The 18,940-nt window shown below is 45.3% G+C and overlaps 1 protein-coding gene across 1 annotated transcript; it reads left to right on the forward strand.

Moving 5' to 3' along the window:
• Window positions 1–564: 564 nt before the first annotated feature.
• Window positions 565–18,313, forward strand: ADSL (adenylosuccinate lyase). The gene is made up of 13 exons (XM_039235740.1): window positions 565–770; window positions 3,862–4,065; window positions 5,732–5,776; window positions 6,513–6,592; window positions 10,021–10,192; window positions 10,449–10,495; window positions 11,286–11,376; window positions 12,011–12,080; window positions 12,225–12,372; window positions 14,096–14,186; window positions 14,798–14,887; window positions 15,607–15,783; window positions 18,036–18,313. Exons 1-13 carry the CDS (start codon window positions 600–602, stop codon window positions 18,120–18,122), a joined length of 1,473 nt encoding a protein of 490 aa, XP_039091671.1. The 5' UTR covers window positions 565–599; the 3' UTR covers window positions 18,123–18,313.
• Window positions 18,314–18,940: the final 627 nt, after the last annotated feature.

Below are 18,940 nucleotides of genomic sequence, written 5' to 3' on the forward strand. Positions count from 1 at the left end.
CTAAGTGCAGAATCTGAAGTCGGGTGGCTCCACGTACTAGCTGGGTAACCCTCAGCAAGACACTCGGCTTCTGGGAGTCTCAGGTCCAGCACTGGCTGAAACCCATTTTTAAAGCAATTCCGTGCGAGGGGCTCACTTGGAACTCAACGAATGCGCATTTCTCCTCAAAACTGCGCGCGGTGTCAGACAGGCAGTGGCAGTGAAGGTGCGGTGGGCGACAACCATAATTAATAACAGCAAACACACCCAGGGTTTTCCGAGTGTCCCAGGCATCGATCTAACACTTTAATCTCATGGCAATCTTAAAGGCAGGTCTTAATGTACCTTTTTTCAGATAGGGACACCGAGGCACAGAACGGCTAAGTAACTTATGAAGCGCTCATGACGTTTCTTATACACGAAGATAAACTTGGCAAACCTCAACAGCAAGCAGCGGAAACCCGACAACTCTGAAGGCTCAGGTCTCTCCCGAGTTACCGGAAGCCCAGAGGCGGGATCAATTGGAGGAAGTCCCGCCCCGCTTGGAGGAAGTCCCGTCCTCGGGCTTCCGCTCCCGCCCTCGCTGGCGCTACCTGCACTGCTCGTGAGGCGTGTTAGGAATGGCGGAGGGTGGAGATCGTGGCGGGCAGCAGGCGGCCTGCGGGCACGACAGCTACCGCTCGCCGCTTGCCTCCCGCTACGCCAGCCCGGAGATGTGCTTCTTGTTTAGCGACAGGTACAAATTCCGGACCTGGCGGCAGCTCTGGCTGTGGCTGGCGGAGGCCGAGCAGGTAACGGGCCACCGGGGTGAGGGGCCGGGCCGGGAGAAGCGGGCCCGCCCCAGCACGTGCGGGGCTCTGCGCCGCGCATGGGCTTGGCCCCCGGGAGCAGCTGCCCTGCTATTTTCGGCCGGGTGTCCCTTTTCTGAGGCGCTGTGGCCCCAGGAAGGTCAGGGCAGGAAGCCCGGGAGCCGACACCTGTTGCCTGCCTTGTTTTGAGTCACGGAGGGTTAGAGACGCGGTGGAGGCGGCGAGAAAGGCACGCTGTCGTTTTAGGGATTTACCTTGGCCATTCCTGCAGGGATACACTGCTGAACACGGAGCCCAAGCGCTCGTTACGTGCTGTTGTGCTGATTTCTTTACATACACATCTTTGCCCGTTTTGCCCATAAAGACTGCAAAATGTGCTTTTCCCACAATGTACGGGAGAGATCAAGCCTCAGTGATGGCCAAACGCGTTGTTTGCTCCGAACCATTAATAGTGGACCCGGGGTATGAACCTGGGTTCAAAGCAGAGCGTGAGAGCTTAGCCACCTTGTCTTCCACAGTGTAGTTAATGGACTGTCCCTACAAAATTCATGTTTCCTAGGCCACTATTTCCGCTCCACTCGGCTGCATTTTGCCTCCAAGGAGTGAGGATCGCGGTAGGGAATTATTAGACGGGTTTTCTGGTGTCTCTTATAAGAGCTGTTCGGCCCAATGCTCTCAGAAATAGCTCCAGAGGGGCCTTCCCAGAGGAGTTGAAGAAAACTGAAGGTGATCCAGAAAGCTATAAAGTTTCAGAGGAAAATTCCACAAGCCAGATGGCAGTGCCCTCTCAAAGGGCATCAGTAAACAGGGAAACAAACTGAGTACGCGCGGGGGAGCCAAGTACAGCGGAACTCCCCAAACTGAACACTTCCTAGATTTTCCCCATCGCCATCACTGTGCTCAAGAAAATTAAGTGACAACAATAGACGCTTCTGTCATACGTGCTAAGACACTGTCTTAAGACTTGGCATATTAATAGCTCATTAATCCTTAAAATAATGCTGTACTTACAGATGATGGAATGGAGGCACAGAGAGACTTCATAAACTATTGGCTCAGACAATAATAATGGGTAGAAAGGGACATTAATAGTGTGCGGTGATTTATGGTGTACTGTCATGTACTTTTCCATTTCATGCGATTACTCCGTTATATAGATGAGGGTAGTGGTATTCAAAGACTTTGCAGGATGGAGCGCCTGGTTGGCTCGGTCAGTTAAGTGTCTGACTTTGGCTCAGGTCATGGTCTCACGGTTTGTGAGTTCAAGCCCCGTGTTGGGCTTTGTGCTGACCTGACCTGACAACTCAGAGCCTGGAGCCTGCTTTGGTTTCTGTCTCCCTCCTACCCTCCCTCCTCCTTCCCCGCTCACACTCTGTCTCTCAAGAATAAATGAACATTTTTAAAAAATTTAAAAAGCAAAACAACAAAGACTTTGCAGGATCACCACAGCTAGTAGGTGAAGCTGGAATTGAAATGTAGCGCCTGATGGGGCGCCTGGGTGGCTCAGTCGGTTGGATGTCCTACTTCGGCTCAGGTCATGATCTCGCGGTTTGTGGGTTCGAGCCCCACGTCGGGCTCTGTGCTGACAGCTAGCTCAGAGCCTGGAGCCTGCTTCAGATTCTGTGCCTCCCTCCCTCTCTGACCCTCCCCTGCTCACGGTGTCTCTCTCTCTCAGAAATAAATAAAACATTTAAAAAAAAAAAAACAGTCACAGTAGTAAAACTGGAAAATTCACAAACAGGTGGAAATTAAATTTAAAAAAAAAAGTAGCGCCTGAATATGTGTTTTTTCTTCTGCCCAGTGTGCACATTGCCTGAAATGCATACAAGTTTGGTATAATCTCCTACATTTGGATTATCTTTTAGGTGTCAAAATTAGCATAAAGTACATAGTCATGTAGTAGTGAAGACAAAAATTTGAAGAATAAGAGATTAGGAGGAGTGCAGAAAAGCAAGAGTCAGGGATGAATTTTGACAAGTCTGCATTGCTTGGGGGTAGGAAGCTGTTTGGCCACACCGCCCCCTGCTGCTTTGCTTTAGGAGGAGGCCTGAGGTGTCTACTGGCTAACAGGCACCCGAAGGCAGTTTTGCCCCGTGTGGCTACTGAGCTTTTGAAATATGGTTAGTGTGACTGAGAAACTGAATTTTTACCTCGTAATCATTTTAGATGTAAATAGCCACATCTGGCAAGTAGCTACCACCTCGGACAAAATAGGTCTGAGGCACAAGATCTTTCCCAGGGCCAGGGCTTGGGAATTTCAAGTGAGGTTTGAATACATTTCACCAGTCTGTATATTCAGCACTTGGATCCAGGGCTCTGAGCTGCCTGTGGGCTGCAAGCTGTTTTTTGCCACCCTGATTTTTCCAGTGATGGATGAACGTAAGCTCTTGATAACGTTTATTTTCTCAATATTCTGCAAAGTCTTTCAGTTTTACTGAACTTGCTTTACATAATTTATTGGCAAAACCACTTAAAACATTCTTAATTTTCATTTCTCTAAGTAAATCCATCTGGGTCAAATGTAAAGCTGTGGCCTGGATCCCACACCTGGGGCACTTACATGCCAAGCACTAAGGGGTAAGCCATAAATACAACAAGGCTCTTCTCTTATGGAGTATACATTCGGGGGGAGGGGGGCAGGCTAATGCATTTGTAGAAAATGTCATGTGGTGATAAGTGCTCTAAATAAAATTAGGCTAAAGGGATAGATGAGTGACATATAAGAAGAATATGTCACATTGGAATCAGGAAAGACCTCTTTGAGCCCAGAGACCAGAATGTGTGAGCCAGGAAGAAATACAAGAGCAGGGAGAACAAAGATCAGAATTACATCGTTGTAATCTACAAACTATACATTGTTGTATGTTTTGGTGTTTGCTTAGAATGTAATTTATCGTGATTCATTAAGAAAACCGTTCCCTCCCCCACCCATGCACTTTTAGTTGCCCCCAAATTTTAATTTAAGGATTGGGAGGTGGGACATAAATGCTAACAAGAACCAACGTGTTTCGCGGTTTCACTTCAAGCCATTGTGACACTTGAGGTATTTTATTGTGTTTTGCCTGTTCTGTAGACGTTGGGTTTGCCGATCACAGACGAACAAATCCAGGAGATGAAATCAGACCTGGACAACATCGACTTCAAGATGGCAGCTGAGGAAGAGAAACAGTTACGACACGACGTGATGGCTCACGTGCACACGTTTGGCCACTGCTGCCCCAAAGCTGCCGCCATAATTCACCTTGGAGCTACTTCTTGCTATGTTGGAGACAATACAGTAGGAACCTGTGTTGTTTTGTTTTCACTTAGGACTCGGTCTTCATAATGGATTTATAAATTTTATTTGATTCTGTCTAGTTTTAGGAAGTGACGCCGTAAATCTTTAGTTTTAGGGGTGTCTTAACGCTCAGGAATTTTCTGCTTTTGTCATCCTTCCAGTCCAGACTGTAAGCCCCTCATGGCCTCCATAAAATAAGACTGGCAAATACAGTTTCTGCATTGGTTGGTTGGGCATAAGCCAAGGTCTTAGTGTTTTAGTGGCGAGGTAATTTTCCAGAGTGATTTGCTTTCCAAAGTCCTTTATAACTCTTTGCTGTAACTTCTGAAAAGAAAGGATTACATGATGATTCTTACATGAAACTTTTAATTAGCGGAAGCAACTTATCCTCAAACATGAAAAAGTAATATTGTTCATGAAAAGTAACAATTTTCCTAAGAGTTTACTAAGTGCTTGGCACTATTCTGAGCACTTTGTATGTATTCCTTCATGTGTTCTTCACAAGAACCATCAAAGAGGTTCTTTTATCTCCCATTTTTAAACAGCTTCTTGAGGTGCAGTTTACATGCCATAAATTTACCCATCTTAAATGCGCAGTTTAATGAGTTTTAGTAAATTTATGCAGTTCAGGCTTCACTACGCCCCAGTTTTTTAGCATATCCCTTACTCTGGAAAGTTCTCATGCCTTGTGCAGTCAGTTCCCACTCCAGCTTTCCAACCCAAACAACCGTCCATCTGCTTTCCTTGTAGTTTTGCCTTTTCTGGTAAGGTCACAGAAACGGAAGCAGAATACGAAGTCTTTGGGATCTGGCTTTATGATCCCTGTCTCTACAGATGAAGATACTTAAAGAGAGGTTGAAGATCTTGCCTAATGTCACACAGCCAGATAGGAATCAAGTCCAGGGAGAATGACCCCAAAGCTGTGCCCTTAATCACACTGTGCCAATGGGACTGGAAGTTCGAGTCCAGATGCTCTTCCAGCTTAGAAAGAAGCTGCTAATTTTTAAGTTGCCCCAAATGCTTTTAGTCTCAAGTGGTACGTAATAAAAGGCATCTGTGTGTAATTGGTAACTTGAATATAGAAGAACAGTCCTTTCATATGGAATATACTTTTTTTTTTAAGTACCCTGTATGTAAGTTGCGTTCAGCAATTGTGTGTCTCCTAAGCACGTATTGGAGTTGCCTGAAATAACCATCATTTCCCTCAAGAACAACTTTAAATTTCCTAAACCTTGATGTTATGGCTCACATCTTTGTTTGTTTTGTTAGCAATGGTAGATGTGGGAAAAGGAGGGAAGGCTAATGGAATGTGCCCCGTGGAAGCTTCTCAGGCACTCTCCTCTTTGGAAAGATAGAAAGCTTGTCGATCTGGACATCTTCACAGTATTCAGGATGGTTTGCCCTGTCACAGTTTCCCAGTCATTTTAGATACCACGTAAGTTGGCCTTTAGGGATATAAAGATTTTGCTCCTTAGAGATCCCAGAAGTACTGCTCTCTGAAACTAACTGAAACTTTTGTTAGCATCTTCTGAATTGCACAGAGAGTTGCTAATAGTGAGGTAGGTGGCTAGCTGAGAAACCCAGTTGTGATGGCCAAAAAGTGTTATGTAACAATATTGCTTGGGCAGAGCTGTTTAACATGAGACCACTGCATTTTCCTTTGCAGGACCTGATTATTCTTAGAAATGCACTTGACCTGCTTTTGCCAAAGGTAAGGAGTTGGCAGAAGTTTCCTGCCAGCCCTGGCTTCCCCATGATGGGAGATGGGCACCACTTATGAATAAATCTGTACAATGTTGATATAAATGAATTATTCTTCAGTCAGGCGAATGATCCTATATCTCATATGTAGAACTAACTGTCTCTTTTTGGGCTAAAATGTTCTAAGCGAATCCTTTTTAAAATACAGCCTTTTGGGGCTCCTGGGCGGCTCAGTTGTTAAGGGTCTGGCTTGTGATTTCAACTCAGGTCATGATCTCAGGGTTCATGAGATCAAGCTTCACGTTGGGTTCTGCGCTGGCAGTGTGGGCTCGCTCTCTCTCTGCCCCTCCTTTGCTCGCACACTCTCTCTCTCTCAATAAATAAATACCTTTAAAAAACAAAACATAGCCTTTTAAATAAAGTTAACCAACGTCGTGTTGTTGACATGGGTCAGCTGTGGGTCAGATTGATGATTTTGTCCTATTTTTCCTGCATGAGCATGTTAGTGGTCTAAAGTTGTGCCGAAAAAGTTGATGACTTTTTAGGTAGTCAACTCACTCACCAAAACGTTGGTTGCTCTGAACTCTTCAAGGCATTTTGGGATACAAACATAAAAAGATAATGCCTCTGCCTTCCACTGGCTGGAGATCTAATTTTATATTAAATCATCTGAAAGTTTAGTTCCTGATTATGTAACGAGCTCACCCTGAACTCACCCTCTTTCTATCACATGGTCTTTCTTACAGCTTGCCAGAGTGATCTCTCGGCTTGCTGACTTTGCTAAGGAACGAGCCGGCCTCCCTACCTTAGGTTTCACACATTTCCAGTAAGTGATATGATTACTTCTCGGGACTTGGGCTTGTTTGTGTGCACTTGGGTTTCATTTCTTCCTTCAGCTTCCCTTCTCCATGGAAGCTGGAGGTGAGGAATCTCAAAACATAGTTTAAGGGGTGCGTGGGTGGCTCAGTTGGTTAAGCGTTTGACATTGGCTCAGGTCATGATCTCGCGGTTTGTGAGTTCAAGCCCCATGTTGTGCTCAGTCTGGAGCCTGCTTCGGATTCTATCTCCCTCTCTCTGCCCCTACTCCACTCATGTGCTGTCTCTGTCTCTCTTTCTCTCTCAAAAATGGATAAACGGTAAAAAAAAAAAAAGTTTAAGCAAATAACTTAGGATGCTTATGAGGAATGAACCTGGTGCCTACCTTAAAAGCTATACTGGTGAGAGTTCATTTGGGGAACATTGGGAAATACGGATCAAGAGCCTTAGAAAATATTCATGCTCACTGAGTTAGTAATTCCATTTTTGAGACTCTTACCGAAGTAAGTAATCTAAATTATGCAAAAAGTCTTATGTACAAATGTCTTTGTTAAAATACCAGTTATAATAGTAAAGCAGTGGAAACAATCTAGCTGTCCACAATAAGAAAAGAATTAAGTAAGATACAGTATGTAGTGTATTCACAGGCTGGAATAATATGCACCATTAAAATACTGCTTATAAGACTACAGTCATGGAAATGTGCATAGGTAAAGACATAGTTCTATGTGTTCTGGGGTAAAGGCAGCATATGACTTGTACAAAGATTGGAACAAATTACACCAAGATGTAAATACTAATTACTATGGTTTATGAGGTAATAGGATGATTAAATTTCCCCCTAATTTGTAATTTTGATGTGTAAAATGTGCAAGTATTTTTATGATTACCAAATAAAATCCTTTTCAAAGCAGATCATGTCATTTTTGGAATGCTAGTAGCAGGTTTCAAGGGATGATATTTGAACAGTTGTGTGTTAGCATCTGCCTTACACCTTGATGGAGTATTGCTATGGCAACACAGATATTATCTCCTAAAATTCAGTGAAGTCTGTAGAGTCTAATCTTCCTCAGAGTCAGGGCCTGCACTTACTGGTCACAGAAACCTGCAGAAATTGTTCATGAGTCAGTGCACAGTGTGCAGGTGTTGGCCATGACAGATGTCGCCTCCTGCTGGCCCCCTAGCATTATGTGAGTTACAACTCCTCTTCCTCTCCTGGGGGTCCTGGAGGTGCTCAGAGAATGCGGGCCTCCCAGTGCTCCCCCGGGGAGAGCGTGATGAGAGAGGTGCCTGCTGCCACGGTTAGCAGGTGTTAGGCACTCAGGACACAGTGTTGCAGCATAGGATCACTTGAGGATGGGTCAGTTCCTGCAGTTGAAGAGAAGCAGCTTTGGGGTGCCTGGGTGGCTCAGTCGGTAGAGCGTGCAACTCTTGATCTCAGGGTTGTGAGTTCAAGCCCCACACTGGGTGTAGAACCTACTTTTAAAAAAAAAAAAAAAGCAGTTTTATTGAGATATAATTCACATACCATAAAACTTACCCTTTTTAAGTGTACACTTACAGGTTTTTAGCATATTTACAGTCACCAGTATATAATTTCAGAATATTTCCATCGCCCTTCAAATAACCCATACCCATTTAGTAGTCACTCCCATTCCCCACCTTCCCTAGCCCCTTGCAATCACTGATCTATTTTCTGTCTGTGGATTTGCCTCTTCTGGGTATTTTATTTTTAAAAAATTTTCAGTGTTTATTTTTGAGAGAGAGCACGCAAGCGAGCAGGGGAGGGACAGAGAGAGAGACAGGGAGACAAGGATCCGAAGTAGGCGGACACTGACTTCAGAGAACCTGATTCAGGACTCAGATTCTTCAACCATGCCATGAGATCATGACCTCAGCTGAAGTTGGAAGCATAACCGACTGAGCCAGCCAGGAGCCATTTCATTTAAATGGAATCATAAAATATTTATCTTGTTATGATTGGTTTTATTCACTTACAGTGTTTTCAGTGTTCATCCATATTGTAGCATGTTCATTTCTTTTTATAGGCAAAATAGTGGATATGCCAAGTTTTGTTTGTCCACTCTTTAATAGACACTTGGGTTGTCTCCACTTTGTGGCCATTATGTACAGTGTTACTGTGAACAGATAATGCAAATCCATCCATTCGTTTCTTTACTTGTACAGTAATCTGTTAGCAAGAGTTAGCCAGAAAACTACCATGAGATTAATTTGGAGATATATCACGGATCGTGGTGTGCCTTCATGTTGCCCAGTGTTCATACTGTTAGCCTGATAAGAGAGAAAGTCAGTCCACCTGGGGTGAGCTAGGTCATCTATTAGAACTCCGGCATTGGGGCGCCGGGGTGCCTCAGTGAGGTAAGCATCCCACTTCGGCTCAGGTCATGATCTCACGGTTTGTGAGTTTGAGCCCCACGTCAGGCTCTGTGCTGATAGCTCAGAGCCTGTAGCCTGCTATAGATCTGTGTCTCCCTCACTCTCTCTGCCCCTCCCCCATTTGTGCTCTCTCTTTCTCAAAAAGAAACAAAAATATTTTTAAAAAAGAACAAGAACTCCAACATTATCTGCAGTTCATTCATTATTATGCTTTATGTTCATAAACAGACCTGCAATAGATGGATTTAGACTTTGGATGGGGAGCAGAGCCATTAGCTATTAGATTAGAGTCCTTGGGTTATGTGTGTTGTGGGGTTGTTCTCCACAGCATGGCTGGCTCCTCATCAAACTTTGTCTCCTCACAAAGGCCTTGTTTTATGGCCAGTCTAGAGTGGCATTCTCCAGTGTCTTCATTTTATTTTTTCATATTTCTGATAAAATAATCAACAGTCACTTTGTTTACTTGTTTCCACTACAACGCGAGCTGCATTGGACAGGAACCTTGTCTGTTCTGTTTCTTGTTGTTTTTCTTAAGTTTATTTATTTTGAGACAGCATGAGTGGGAGAAGCACAGAGAGAGAGAGTGAGAATCCCAAGCAGGCTCCATGCTTAGTGCAGAGCCTGACATGGGCCAAGATCAAGAGTCGGCTGCCCAACTGACTGAGCCACCCGGGCGCCCCTTGTTCATAGGATTTTCAAAGCCGAGAACAGATTAGCTATTTGGCAAATGTTTGTTACAGGAGTGTATTTGACTTGCCAAAGCCTGGGGACAAATGAAACAGATGTTGTCCCCGCCCTTATATTGCCTCTTGATGATAAGGAGATCTTAGTTTTATAATCATTGAATATCTGTAAATAACCTTGAATCTCAACTATTATTGCTCAGACTTCTTGCTCTGGTTTTGTCTACACTGATCTCTCTCTTACCTGAATTCTTCCCCTTTCCAGGGGAAGCAGTAATTATTTGAAGAAGTGTTGAAGCGTTTATGAAGTAAGTCCTTGGTTTGAGACTTTTATGTGTCTTTTTTGGATCGTTTTCAGGCCTGCTCAGCTGACCACAGTTGGGAAACGTTGCTGTCTCTGGATTCAGGATCTTTGCATGGATCTCCAGAACTTGAAGCGTGTCCGAGATGACCTGCGTTTCCGGGGAGTGAAGGGCACCACCGGCACTCAGGCCAGCTTCCTGCAGCTCTTCGAGGGAGATGACCAGAAGGTATTCTGAGAGCAGCTGGGGGACGTGGAAGCTCAGGGGTGAGGGCACCAAAAACAAAGCTGACCTCCGGGATGGGTGGAGAGATTGATCCTGGGATGAGTCGAGTCTTTGGACTGAAAGGGGCACCGAGGATCCAAACCAGGGCAGGACCTGGTTTTCTTCCAAGGTCCTTCCAGGGCAGGACCTTGATATATTCTCATACTGGTCACACCTGGATTTCTATAAGGATAATAGAAAATTATCTTTTTCTTCCAAGGTAGAGCAGCTTGACAAGATGGTGACAGAAAAGGCAGGATTTAAAAGGTAGGTAAATGGGAAAGGTGTTGGCTTCCCTGTTAAGTGATGGAAGGCCTGTGTTCAGTGTACCTCTAAATTTGACCCTGTTTCTTCCTTTATTCTTCTACCCATTACCTTTAAAAATTTTTTCTTAATGTTTTATTTATTTCGGAGAGAGAGGGAGAGAGAGACGGCATGAGCAGGGGAGGGTCAGAGAGAGAGAGACACACACACAGAATCTGAAATAGGTTCCAGGCTCTGAGCTGTTAGCACAGAGCCCAACATCGGGCTCGAACCCACGAACTGTGATATCATGACCTGAGCCAGTCAGACGCTTAACCGACAGCCACCCAGGCGCCCCTACCCATTTCCTTTGATCTCTGTCCTGGGTTTTATTTTTGTGTAGTCTAGATTCTGTTTTTTGATAATCTGTAAGGAAAAAGGAAAGTGTTTACTTCTGAGATTTTTAGAATAGTCTTACCCACGTTGAGGGCTCCAATAGAGTCATCTAAATCTGACCATTTCCCTTGAAGGCCACCAGGCTCCCCCATGGCTCCTTCTTGCAGACATTTCCGTGAGGCTGTGGCAGGATGTAGGCACACAGGGCCACCCTTCCGTCTTGGGTATGGGTGTTAATAAAATGGGTGGAAGAGCAGTTTGTTCCAGGAGCAGATTATCAGTGGGGTCGTCTGGGCTCTGTGTGACTCAGCATACCAGTGAGGCCAAGCTTTTGCTTAGGGTCAGTTTTTGCTCATTAGTTTGACACAGCCACATTTTGAAATATTTTCACGTACGGCGCTTTTCAATTTATTTCCAGGGCTTTCATCATCACGGGGCAGACCTATACACGAAAAGTGGATATTGAGGTGCTGTCTGTGCTGGCTAGCTTGGGGGCATCCGTGCACAAGGTGAGTGATGGTAGCAGTTTGCCGGGCTGGGATGAGAGCTTGGCATAGACAGAAGGAATTGGCCTCAGACTTTTGTTCAGTCGCATCCCTCAAGAGATGTCCAACTTCATTTTTCACCCACTGGGGCTTGTGGGTGAGGCCTCTTAAGGTGTGTTAAAGGAGAGGACTGGTTTCCGTGTTCTCATTAAAGTTCATCCGGCATTGGGGCATCTGGGTGGCTCAGTTAGTTAAGCATCCGACTTTGGCTCAGGTCATGATCTTGCAGTTCGTGGGTTCGAGCCCCGTGTCGGGCTCTGTGCTGACAGCTCAGAGACTGGAGCCTGCTTCAGATTCTGTGTCTCCCTCTCTCTCTGACCCGCCCCTGCTCACGCTGTCTATGTGTCTCTCTCCATCTCTCAGAAATAAATAAAACATTAAAAAAATAAGTTCATCTGGCATTGTCTTTCCATGCTGTCTTCAGCCATGTTTCACAGAAGTGTCTCCACGTTCCTTTACTTGTTCTCCCCGCTCTTCAGGAGCCTGGAGAAGTCTGAGGGAGATACTCTCCAGGACGTCTTAGAGAGATGAGCTCACCTCCATCAGCCTGTCCCCTGCTCCCAGACTCCTGCTCACCAACTGTGTCCCTTTTCCCCAGATTTGTACCGACATACGGCTCCTGGCAAACCTCAAGGAGATGGAGGAACCCTTTGAAAAACAGCAGATTGGTGAGTGGTGTGTGAAGACCTGGGAGCACCAGAGATGTCAGGGGCCCTGCGGGCACGTGTTGGCAGCTCACCCAGCAGCATGCTCGAGCGCTCACTGTCCTCTGAAGTCTCTCTGCCTTTGCTTCTTGTCCTTGTGCGTGGTAGGCTCAAGTGCGATGCCGTACAAGCGGAACCCTATGCGCTCCGAGCGCTGCTGCAGTCTCGCCCGTCACCTCATGACCCTCGTCATGGACCCGCTACAGACGGCATCTGTGCAGTGGTTTGAGCGCACGCTGGATGACAGTGCCAATCGGTCAGTAAAATGGGGATGCCGTGTACAGTGGGTTGTGGGGAAGACCAGAGGAGGAGCCTGGAAGCAGAAGGATGTTTTGAGCATCTGTGCATTTCCTCCTTGTCTCCACGGAGCATGGAGTCAAGCAGGGAGGCAAGAACGTACAAAGAACAGCGTGATGAGAGTTAGGAACAAAGTGTGTACGAGATACTCTCTGTGGGAGCTGAGGGGGGATTCGGGGTGCAGGAGTCAGGGAAGCCTTCGCAGAGGAGGTGATGCCTTAAGACTCAAGAAATCTAGGCAATTTTAAAAGACTTTGAAGACAAGAGTGGAAGCATGTATAAAAGCCTGAAGGCAGGAGAAAGAACAGGGAGTTACTAGTAGGTAGCACGGGGGAGTGAAGTCTGTGTGGCAAGTGATGAGGCAGAACACGGTTACGGATCACAACTAGTTTAGGAAGGTCCCTGTAGGCCCTGAACAGGAGTTGAGTTACTGTGCCGGAGGTAGGTGAGGTGTCAGCCGTGACATCTTGCCACAGTTAACATGGTGCTAGGGATGAGATGGGTCAGGAGTAGTTTGTAGCTGTGAATAAGATACCAAGATCCACATGGTTTTCTGTTTCATGTATATACTTACTTAAATTTTTATTTATTAAAAAAATTTGTTTTGAATTTTGTTTACTTTTGAGAGAGAGAACATGAGCAGGGGAGGGGCAGAGAGAGAGGGAGACGGAGGATCCAAAGTGGCCTCTGCGGTGACAGCAAAGAGCCCAATGTGGGGCCCAAACCCACAAACCATAAGATCATGCCCTGAGCCAAAGCCGGATGCTTAGTCAACTGAGCCACCCAAGTGCCCCTAAAAATTTTATTTTTAAATAATCTCTACACCCAACATGGAGCTCAGACTTACAGCCCTGAAATCCAAGAGTCACATGCTCCACCAGGCGCCCTGCGTATATACTTATTTAAAGTAATAACTTATTTAAAGTTACTCTGGTTTGCATGCATTGTACTGGGATTTGAGTGGGAAAGGATATATAGTGAAAGTTAGTTCTCTGGGATCTGTGTGTGATCCAGGAAATAAGGCATTTATGGAAATAAGACATGTGAACTCATTCAGAAGTCAGCCATTGACTATTTTTCAGCAGGGTGTGACTTAATCAGATGCACCTCCTAAAACGCCCTGCAGCAGTTTGGAGAATCCGTTTTAAGGCCACATGGATCTGGTCAGGACAAGTTAGGAGGCTATTTTTAAAACTCTCAAGTCCATACTGGCAAGGTGGCCATGTGATTAGAGAGGAAGTATATGGGTATAAAATCAGTGACCCATTGAATGACATTGGTGGCTGATAGGAGTGAGTGTTAAGATCAGTGATGGGGTGCTAGTGCCATTTACTGAGACAGGAGCCACAGGGAGTGGAAGGGTAGGTTGGAGGTGGTGAGCAGAAGGCAGTGGAGAAGTGGCTGAATCCAGTTTTGGGTTTGAGGTACCTACAGACCAACCAGGGGGGGCTTCTCCAGTTCGGTATGTGATCTGGCTTTTTAAGAGGTGGTCTGGACACCGGGTGATAGATTTGAGAGTCATCAGGATATTGGGGGTACCCAAAGTCATGAGATTAAAGGAAGTTGTCGAAAGTAGTACACGTGGCGTGAGAAGTCAGTACGGCTTTTGGGGACACACCCTGTATTTCACTGAAGTTGATATTTGCTTAAAGAGATAACTGAATCGGCTGTTTGTTTTCCAGACGTATCTGTTTGGCTGAGGCATTTCTCACTGCAGATACTATATTGAATACACTGCAGAACATTTCTGAAGGATTGGTGGTATACCCCAAAGTAAGAAGCCTCAATTAAAAAGCAAAATCTTGGGGGGTGGGGTTGGAATGTGGGAGAGTGAATAATCTGCTCTGGAGTGAGTATGTTTGGGGATCTGCATTCTAGTCCGGTAGGAGTTGTTCCTAACCAGAGCTCATTCTTCAGGTTGTGACGTAAGTTCTGGAGAACTAACTGGAATCTATAGACAACGTTTATAAAAGAGAAAAGGAAATACTTTCCTTTGGCTTAAACTGTTTATGAGCATGAATCATCAGCTCTGGTGTGACTGGCAGAGTAGACTGTTTCCTTTGCCTGTTTTTAAGTACCTGAGGCAGATGGGTTCATTTCCATTCCATACTTGGCACTTGAGGTTGGGCACTGAAATTTAACAAAGTTAAGGTTTTCGAAATCTTTCCAATGAAGCAACTTTTAAAAGTTTATTTAAATCAGTTTTTTAAATCAAAATAATGCTTTGGATTAGAAAGAAAACTATGTAGATTAAAATGATCCATTCTACTCTCTGTCTATCGTAGTTTGTGTCCTTGTATGATTTTGCTGGTCACAGTTGATCTCTTACAGTGTGTATGACTTTGTAACTGTGAGGCATCTCAGCCCTTTGTTCATTCTTCCAGGTAATTGAACGACGCATTCGGCAAGAGCTGCCTTTCATGGCCACAGAGAACATCATCATGGCCATGGTGAAAGCTGGGGGTAACCGCCAGGTTTGTTATCCCCTTATACTCTTGAATAAATTGAAAGCGCACCTTTAGTACTTTCCTCCCTTAAGAAAAATGAAAGCATTTCTGTCATCCCCCTCAGTCATGGTATTCGTACAGAATAGTGACCAGACTCTTCTCTGGGGGGAGATGTGGTGAACTTGGTTTGTTAGACGTGAATCACTTAATTACTTATAGGAAAGGCACACTCTTAGCAAAGGAATAAGGTCTGAATTTGTAATAGGAAATGATGGGAAGTTAGCACGAAACAAGAACACATGAGCCGTTAGAGGAGCCAGCACAAGAGGTGCCTGGGCGGCTCAGTCAGTTAAGCATCTGACTTTGGCTCAGGTCATGATCTCACAGTTTGTGAGTTCAAGTCCCACATTGGGCTTGCTGCTGTCAACACAAAGCCTGCCTGCTTCAGATCCTTTGTCCCCTCTCTCTCTGCCTTCCCCACTTGCTTTCTCTCAAAATAAATAAAAAATTTTTTTAAGAATGAAGCCAGTGCATGATGGGCATTTAAATCTTCAGGTTCATTCTAGGTTATGTTCAGAAGATTAAGATCTTGATGGAGTTAGGCTGTGAGGGGAACTGCCTCAGCCGGGGGGTTGGGGGCCTTTGTGCACCAGCCATAGAGAGAGCCTGGATGTGGTATTGGATGACACTTAAGATGTTCAGATGCCTCTTAGTAAGTGAATCAACAATACCCCACTGTCTTCTAGGATTGCCACGAGAAAATTAGAGTGCTTTCCCAGCAGGCAGCTGCTGTGGTCAAACAGGAAGGAGGTGACAATGACCTCATAGAGCGAATCCAGGCTGATGCCTACTTCAGTCCCATTCATTCCCAGTTGGACCATCTACTGGATCCTTCTTCTTTTACAGGTCGTGCATCTCAACAGGTAAGCACCAGAACACTTTTGTGGCGCTAGAAGTTTCCCCAAATGCCCTCTTTTTTTTTTTTTTTTTTAAATATTTTTATTTATTTCTAGGAGAGAGAGAGACAGCGTGAGCAGGGGAGAGTCAGAGGGAGTCACAGACTGAAACAGGCTCCAGGCTCCGAGCGGGCAGTCAGCACAGAGCCCGATGTGGGGCTCGAACCCACGAACCGCGAGATCATGACCTAAGCGAAAGTCGGACGCTCAACCAACTAAGCCACCCAGGCGCCCCCCAAATGCCCTCTTTTTACATTGCTGGGCTACAGAACCTGGAATACTGTCTTTAATGTTTCTATTTCATAAAAGGTCTGATAAAAATGAGGCTAGTCAAGGGGCGCCTGGGTGGCTTAGTCGGTTAAGCGTCCGACTTTCGCTTAGGTCATGATCTCGCGGTTCGTGGGTTCGGGCCCCGCGTCGGGCTCTGTGCTGACTGCCAGCTCAGAGCCTGGAGCCTGTTTCGGTCTGTGACTCCCTCTCTCTCTTACCCTCCCCTGCTCACGCTGTCTCTCTCTCTCTCTCCTAAAAATAAATAAAACATTAAAAAAAAAAAAATGAGGCTAGTCAGAAAGAATTCAGAGCAGGCTAAAAAAGAAAAATCCAGAGCAGGTTAAAATGTGAAGGTTTGTTTTGAACTGCCTTAAGTATTTCCCCCTGTGGATTTCTCTGAATTCTCTTTTAGTTTGGAGCATGTGGTATAATGGTCAAAGATTGGGTCTTACCCTCAGATCAGTCAGGTTCATTCCTGACTTCTGACTTTCACAGGCAGACAGGATAATACGCATCTTGGGGTGCCTGGGTGGCTCAGTCAGTTGAGTGTCCACCTCAGGTCATGATCTCACGGTTAATGGGGTCGGCCCCTGCATTGGGCTGACAGCATGGAGCCTGCCTGGGATTCTCTCTCTCCTCCTCCCTCTGCCCGTTTCCCACTTGCGCACACACGTATTCTTTCTCTCTCTCTCTCAAAATAAATAAACTTAAAAACAAAATACACATCTCACGGAGTCGTGGTTATGTGAATTAAAAGGCCTAGCACAGTGCTTTGTGCATAGTAGGTATTCAGTAAATGTCATTTTTCCTCTTGGCCTTTTGGAGCCTGCAGGAACTCATTCAAAAGCATTTACAGGGGCAGGCTAGTTGCTCAGTATGTGTTCAGGTGCTGTGCTTCATTTTGGGGCTTTAAAGAATGGAGAATCTTCATCTTTAGGGAGCTCAAAACTTAGAGGTCATGATAATACCAAGCAGTACCTGTAGGAGTTGAGGGAGACATCCTTTTTTGGGATCACAAAGGAGAATAGGAGAGGTTGGGAATGATTCTTGGAAGAATTGACATCTGAGCTTAATCTTAGGGAAGAGTGGGAGTTGGCAAATACATAGACGTCCAACGTGGGAGAGAAACTACAATCGTTTGATTGTTGCTGGAGCAGCAAGTACCCAGAAGTAGTTACAGGATTTAAAGTTTGTGACAGACAAGAGTTTGTCATTTCTACTCAGATCACACTGGTGTTTTGGATTTGAAAGACTTAAACTGGAGGTCATGGGGCGCCTGGGTGGCTTAGTCGGTTAAGCGTCCGACTTTCGCTTAGGTCATGATCTCGCGGTTCGTGGGTTCGGGCCCCGCGTCGGGCTCTGTGCTGACTGCCAGCTCAGAGCCTGGAGCCTGTTTCAGTCTGTGACTCCCTCTCTCTCTGACCCTCCCCTGCTCACGCTGTCTCTCTCTCTCTCTCCTAGAAATAAATAAAAATTAAAAAAAAAAAATTTTAAAAAAAAAAAAAACAAAAAAAACAAAACTGGAGGTCAGAGACCAGTAAGGAAGCTGCTGCAGGAGGCCAGGCAGTAGCTGGTGAGGGCATTGAGCCAAGGCAGTGGTCGCTGCAGATGAGGAGAGATTGGAGGCTCTTCAGGACGTTAGAGCCTTGGCATGTTGAACGAGGACAAGGGAAGACACGGTGATGATTTCAGCTGGGGTAACTGGGTGAATGATGGTGAGGCCAACTGAGCACAGGCTGGGCTGGTTTGTGGGGCTGTGGGCATGGTGGCTTGAGCTGCCTCTGTCTAGGGACAGATTTCTGACTGGAGGTGAAGAGAAATACTCAGTGATGGAGTAAAAGCTTTATCAAATTAGGTCTCCGCGATATAAACTGACATTGAAAAAAGCATTAGCAAAACTTCCGTCTTTACATTTTCTTTTGTCTTACATTTGCTTTCCTTTTCGGCAGGTGCAGAGATTCTTGGAAGAGGAGGTGTATCCCCTGCTAAAACCATATGAAAGTGTAATGAAGGTGAAAGCAGAGCTGTGTCTGTAGCGTTGGAAGAGAATTAAACAAGAAGCCATTGGCCTTGTTACCTTTTATTGCCAAGTCATGGAAACCATCAGTCTAGTGCCTTATTTTACGTCAGGACCTGTTACCTGAAGTTGATACAGCAGTTTCTTGTTGGCATGGCGCTGTCACATTTCTCAGCATTGCAGTGCAGAAATAAATTATGTTGAATTGGACTCTGTTTTCTACAGCAACACAACTGTAGTTCATAGTTTGTTGTTTCAGGCATGTTTGCTGGTCTAGTTGTTTTACACGCTCACATGATTGTGAGGGAGTCTGCAAACTCCTCGTTCACTCTTCTGGAGGTAAATTTCATCTGCATCTAGCAAAACCACCTGGACTCTGATTCAGTATGGTTGGATACCTTTGGTATCGAGTTAAATTTGGCCAGAATAAATAATGAAATTCGGAGCTACAGGACATTCTCAGGCTTACTCAGCTCAAGTTGTACCTTAGCTCATGATAAGGCTTATGTATCAGGGAAATGCTGATTGGGTCTCTTGATTTCATCAGGACATTTGACGATCTTTAATCCTGGTTACACAGATTGATAGGTGGGTGAACCAGCCTTAGCCAAGGAAGAGCGTCAGGACTGTCCCGTACCTGGAAAGAGAGCACTGGTGTTAGTCCACAGGCCTCTGTCCTTAGCTCTGTCTCATTCTACACATAGAGCATAGATGAAAATGAAGAAAGTGTATTTATCAGATTTTCAGACGACACAAAAATAGGACAGTTCATCAATACGTGCATTTGGTGAGATAACTAAGATTTTATCCAACCTGAATAGACTGAAATGATGTGGC

This window comes from Hyaena hyaena, unplaced genomic scaffold (genome assembly GCF_003009895.1).
Source record: "Hyaena hyaena isolate Hyena2069 unplaced genomic scaffold, ASM300989v1 scaffold_4, whole genome shotgun sequence".
Classification (NCBI taxonomy): domain Eukaryota; kingdom Metazoa; phylum Chordata; class Mammalia; order Carnivora; family Hyaenidae; genus Hyaena; species Hyaena hyaena.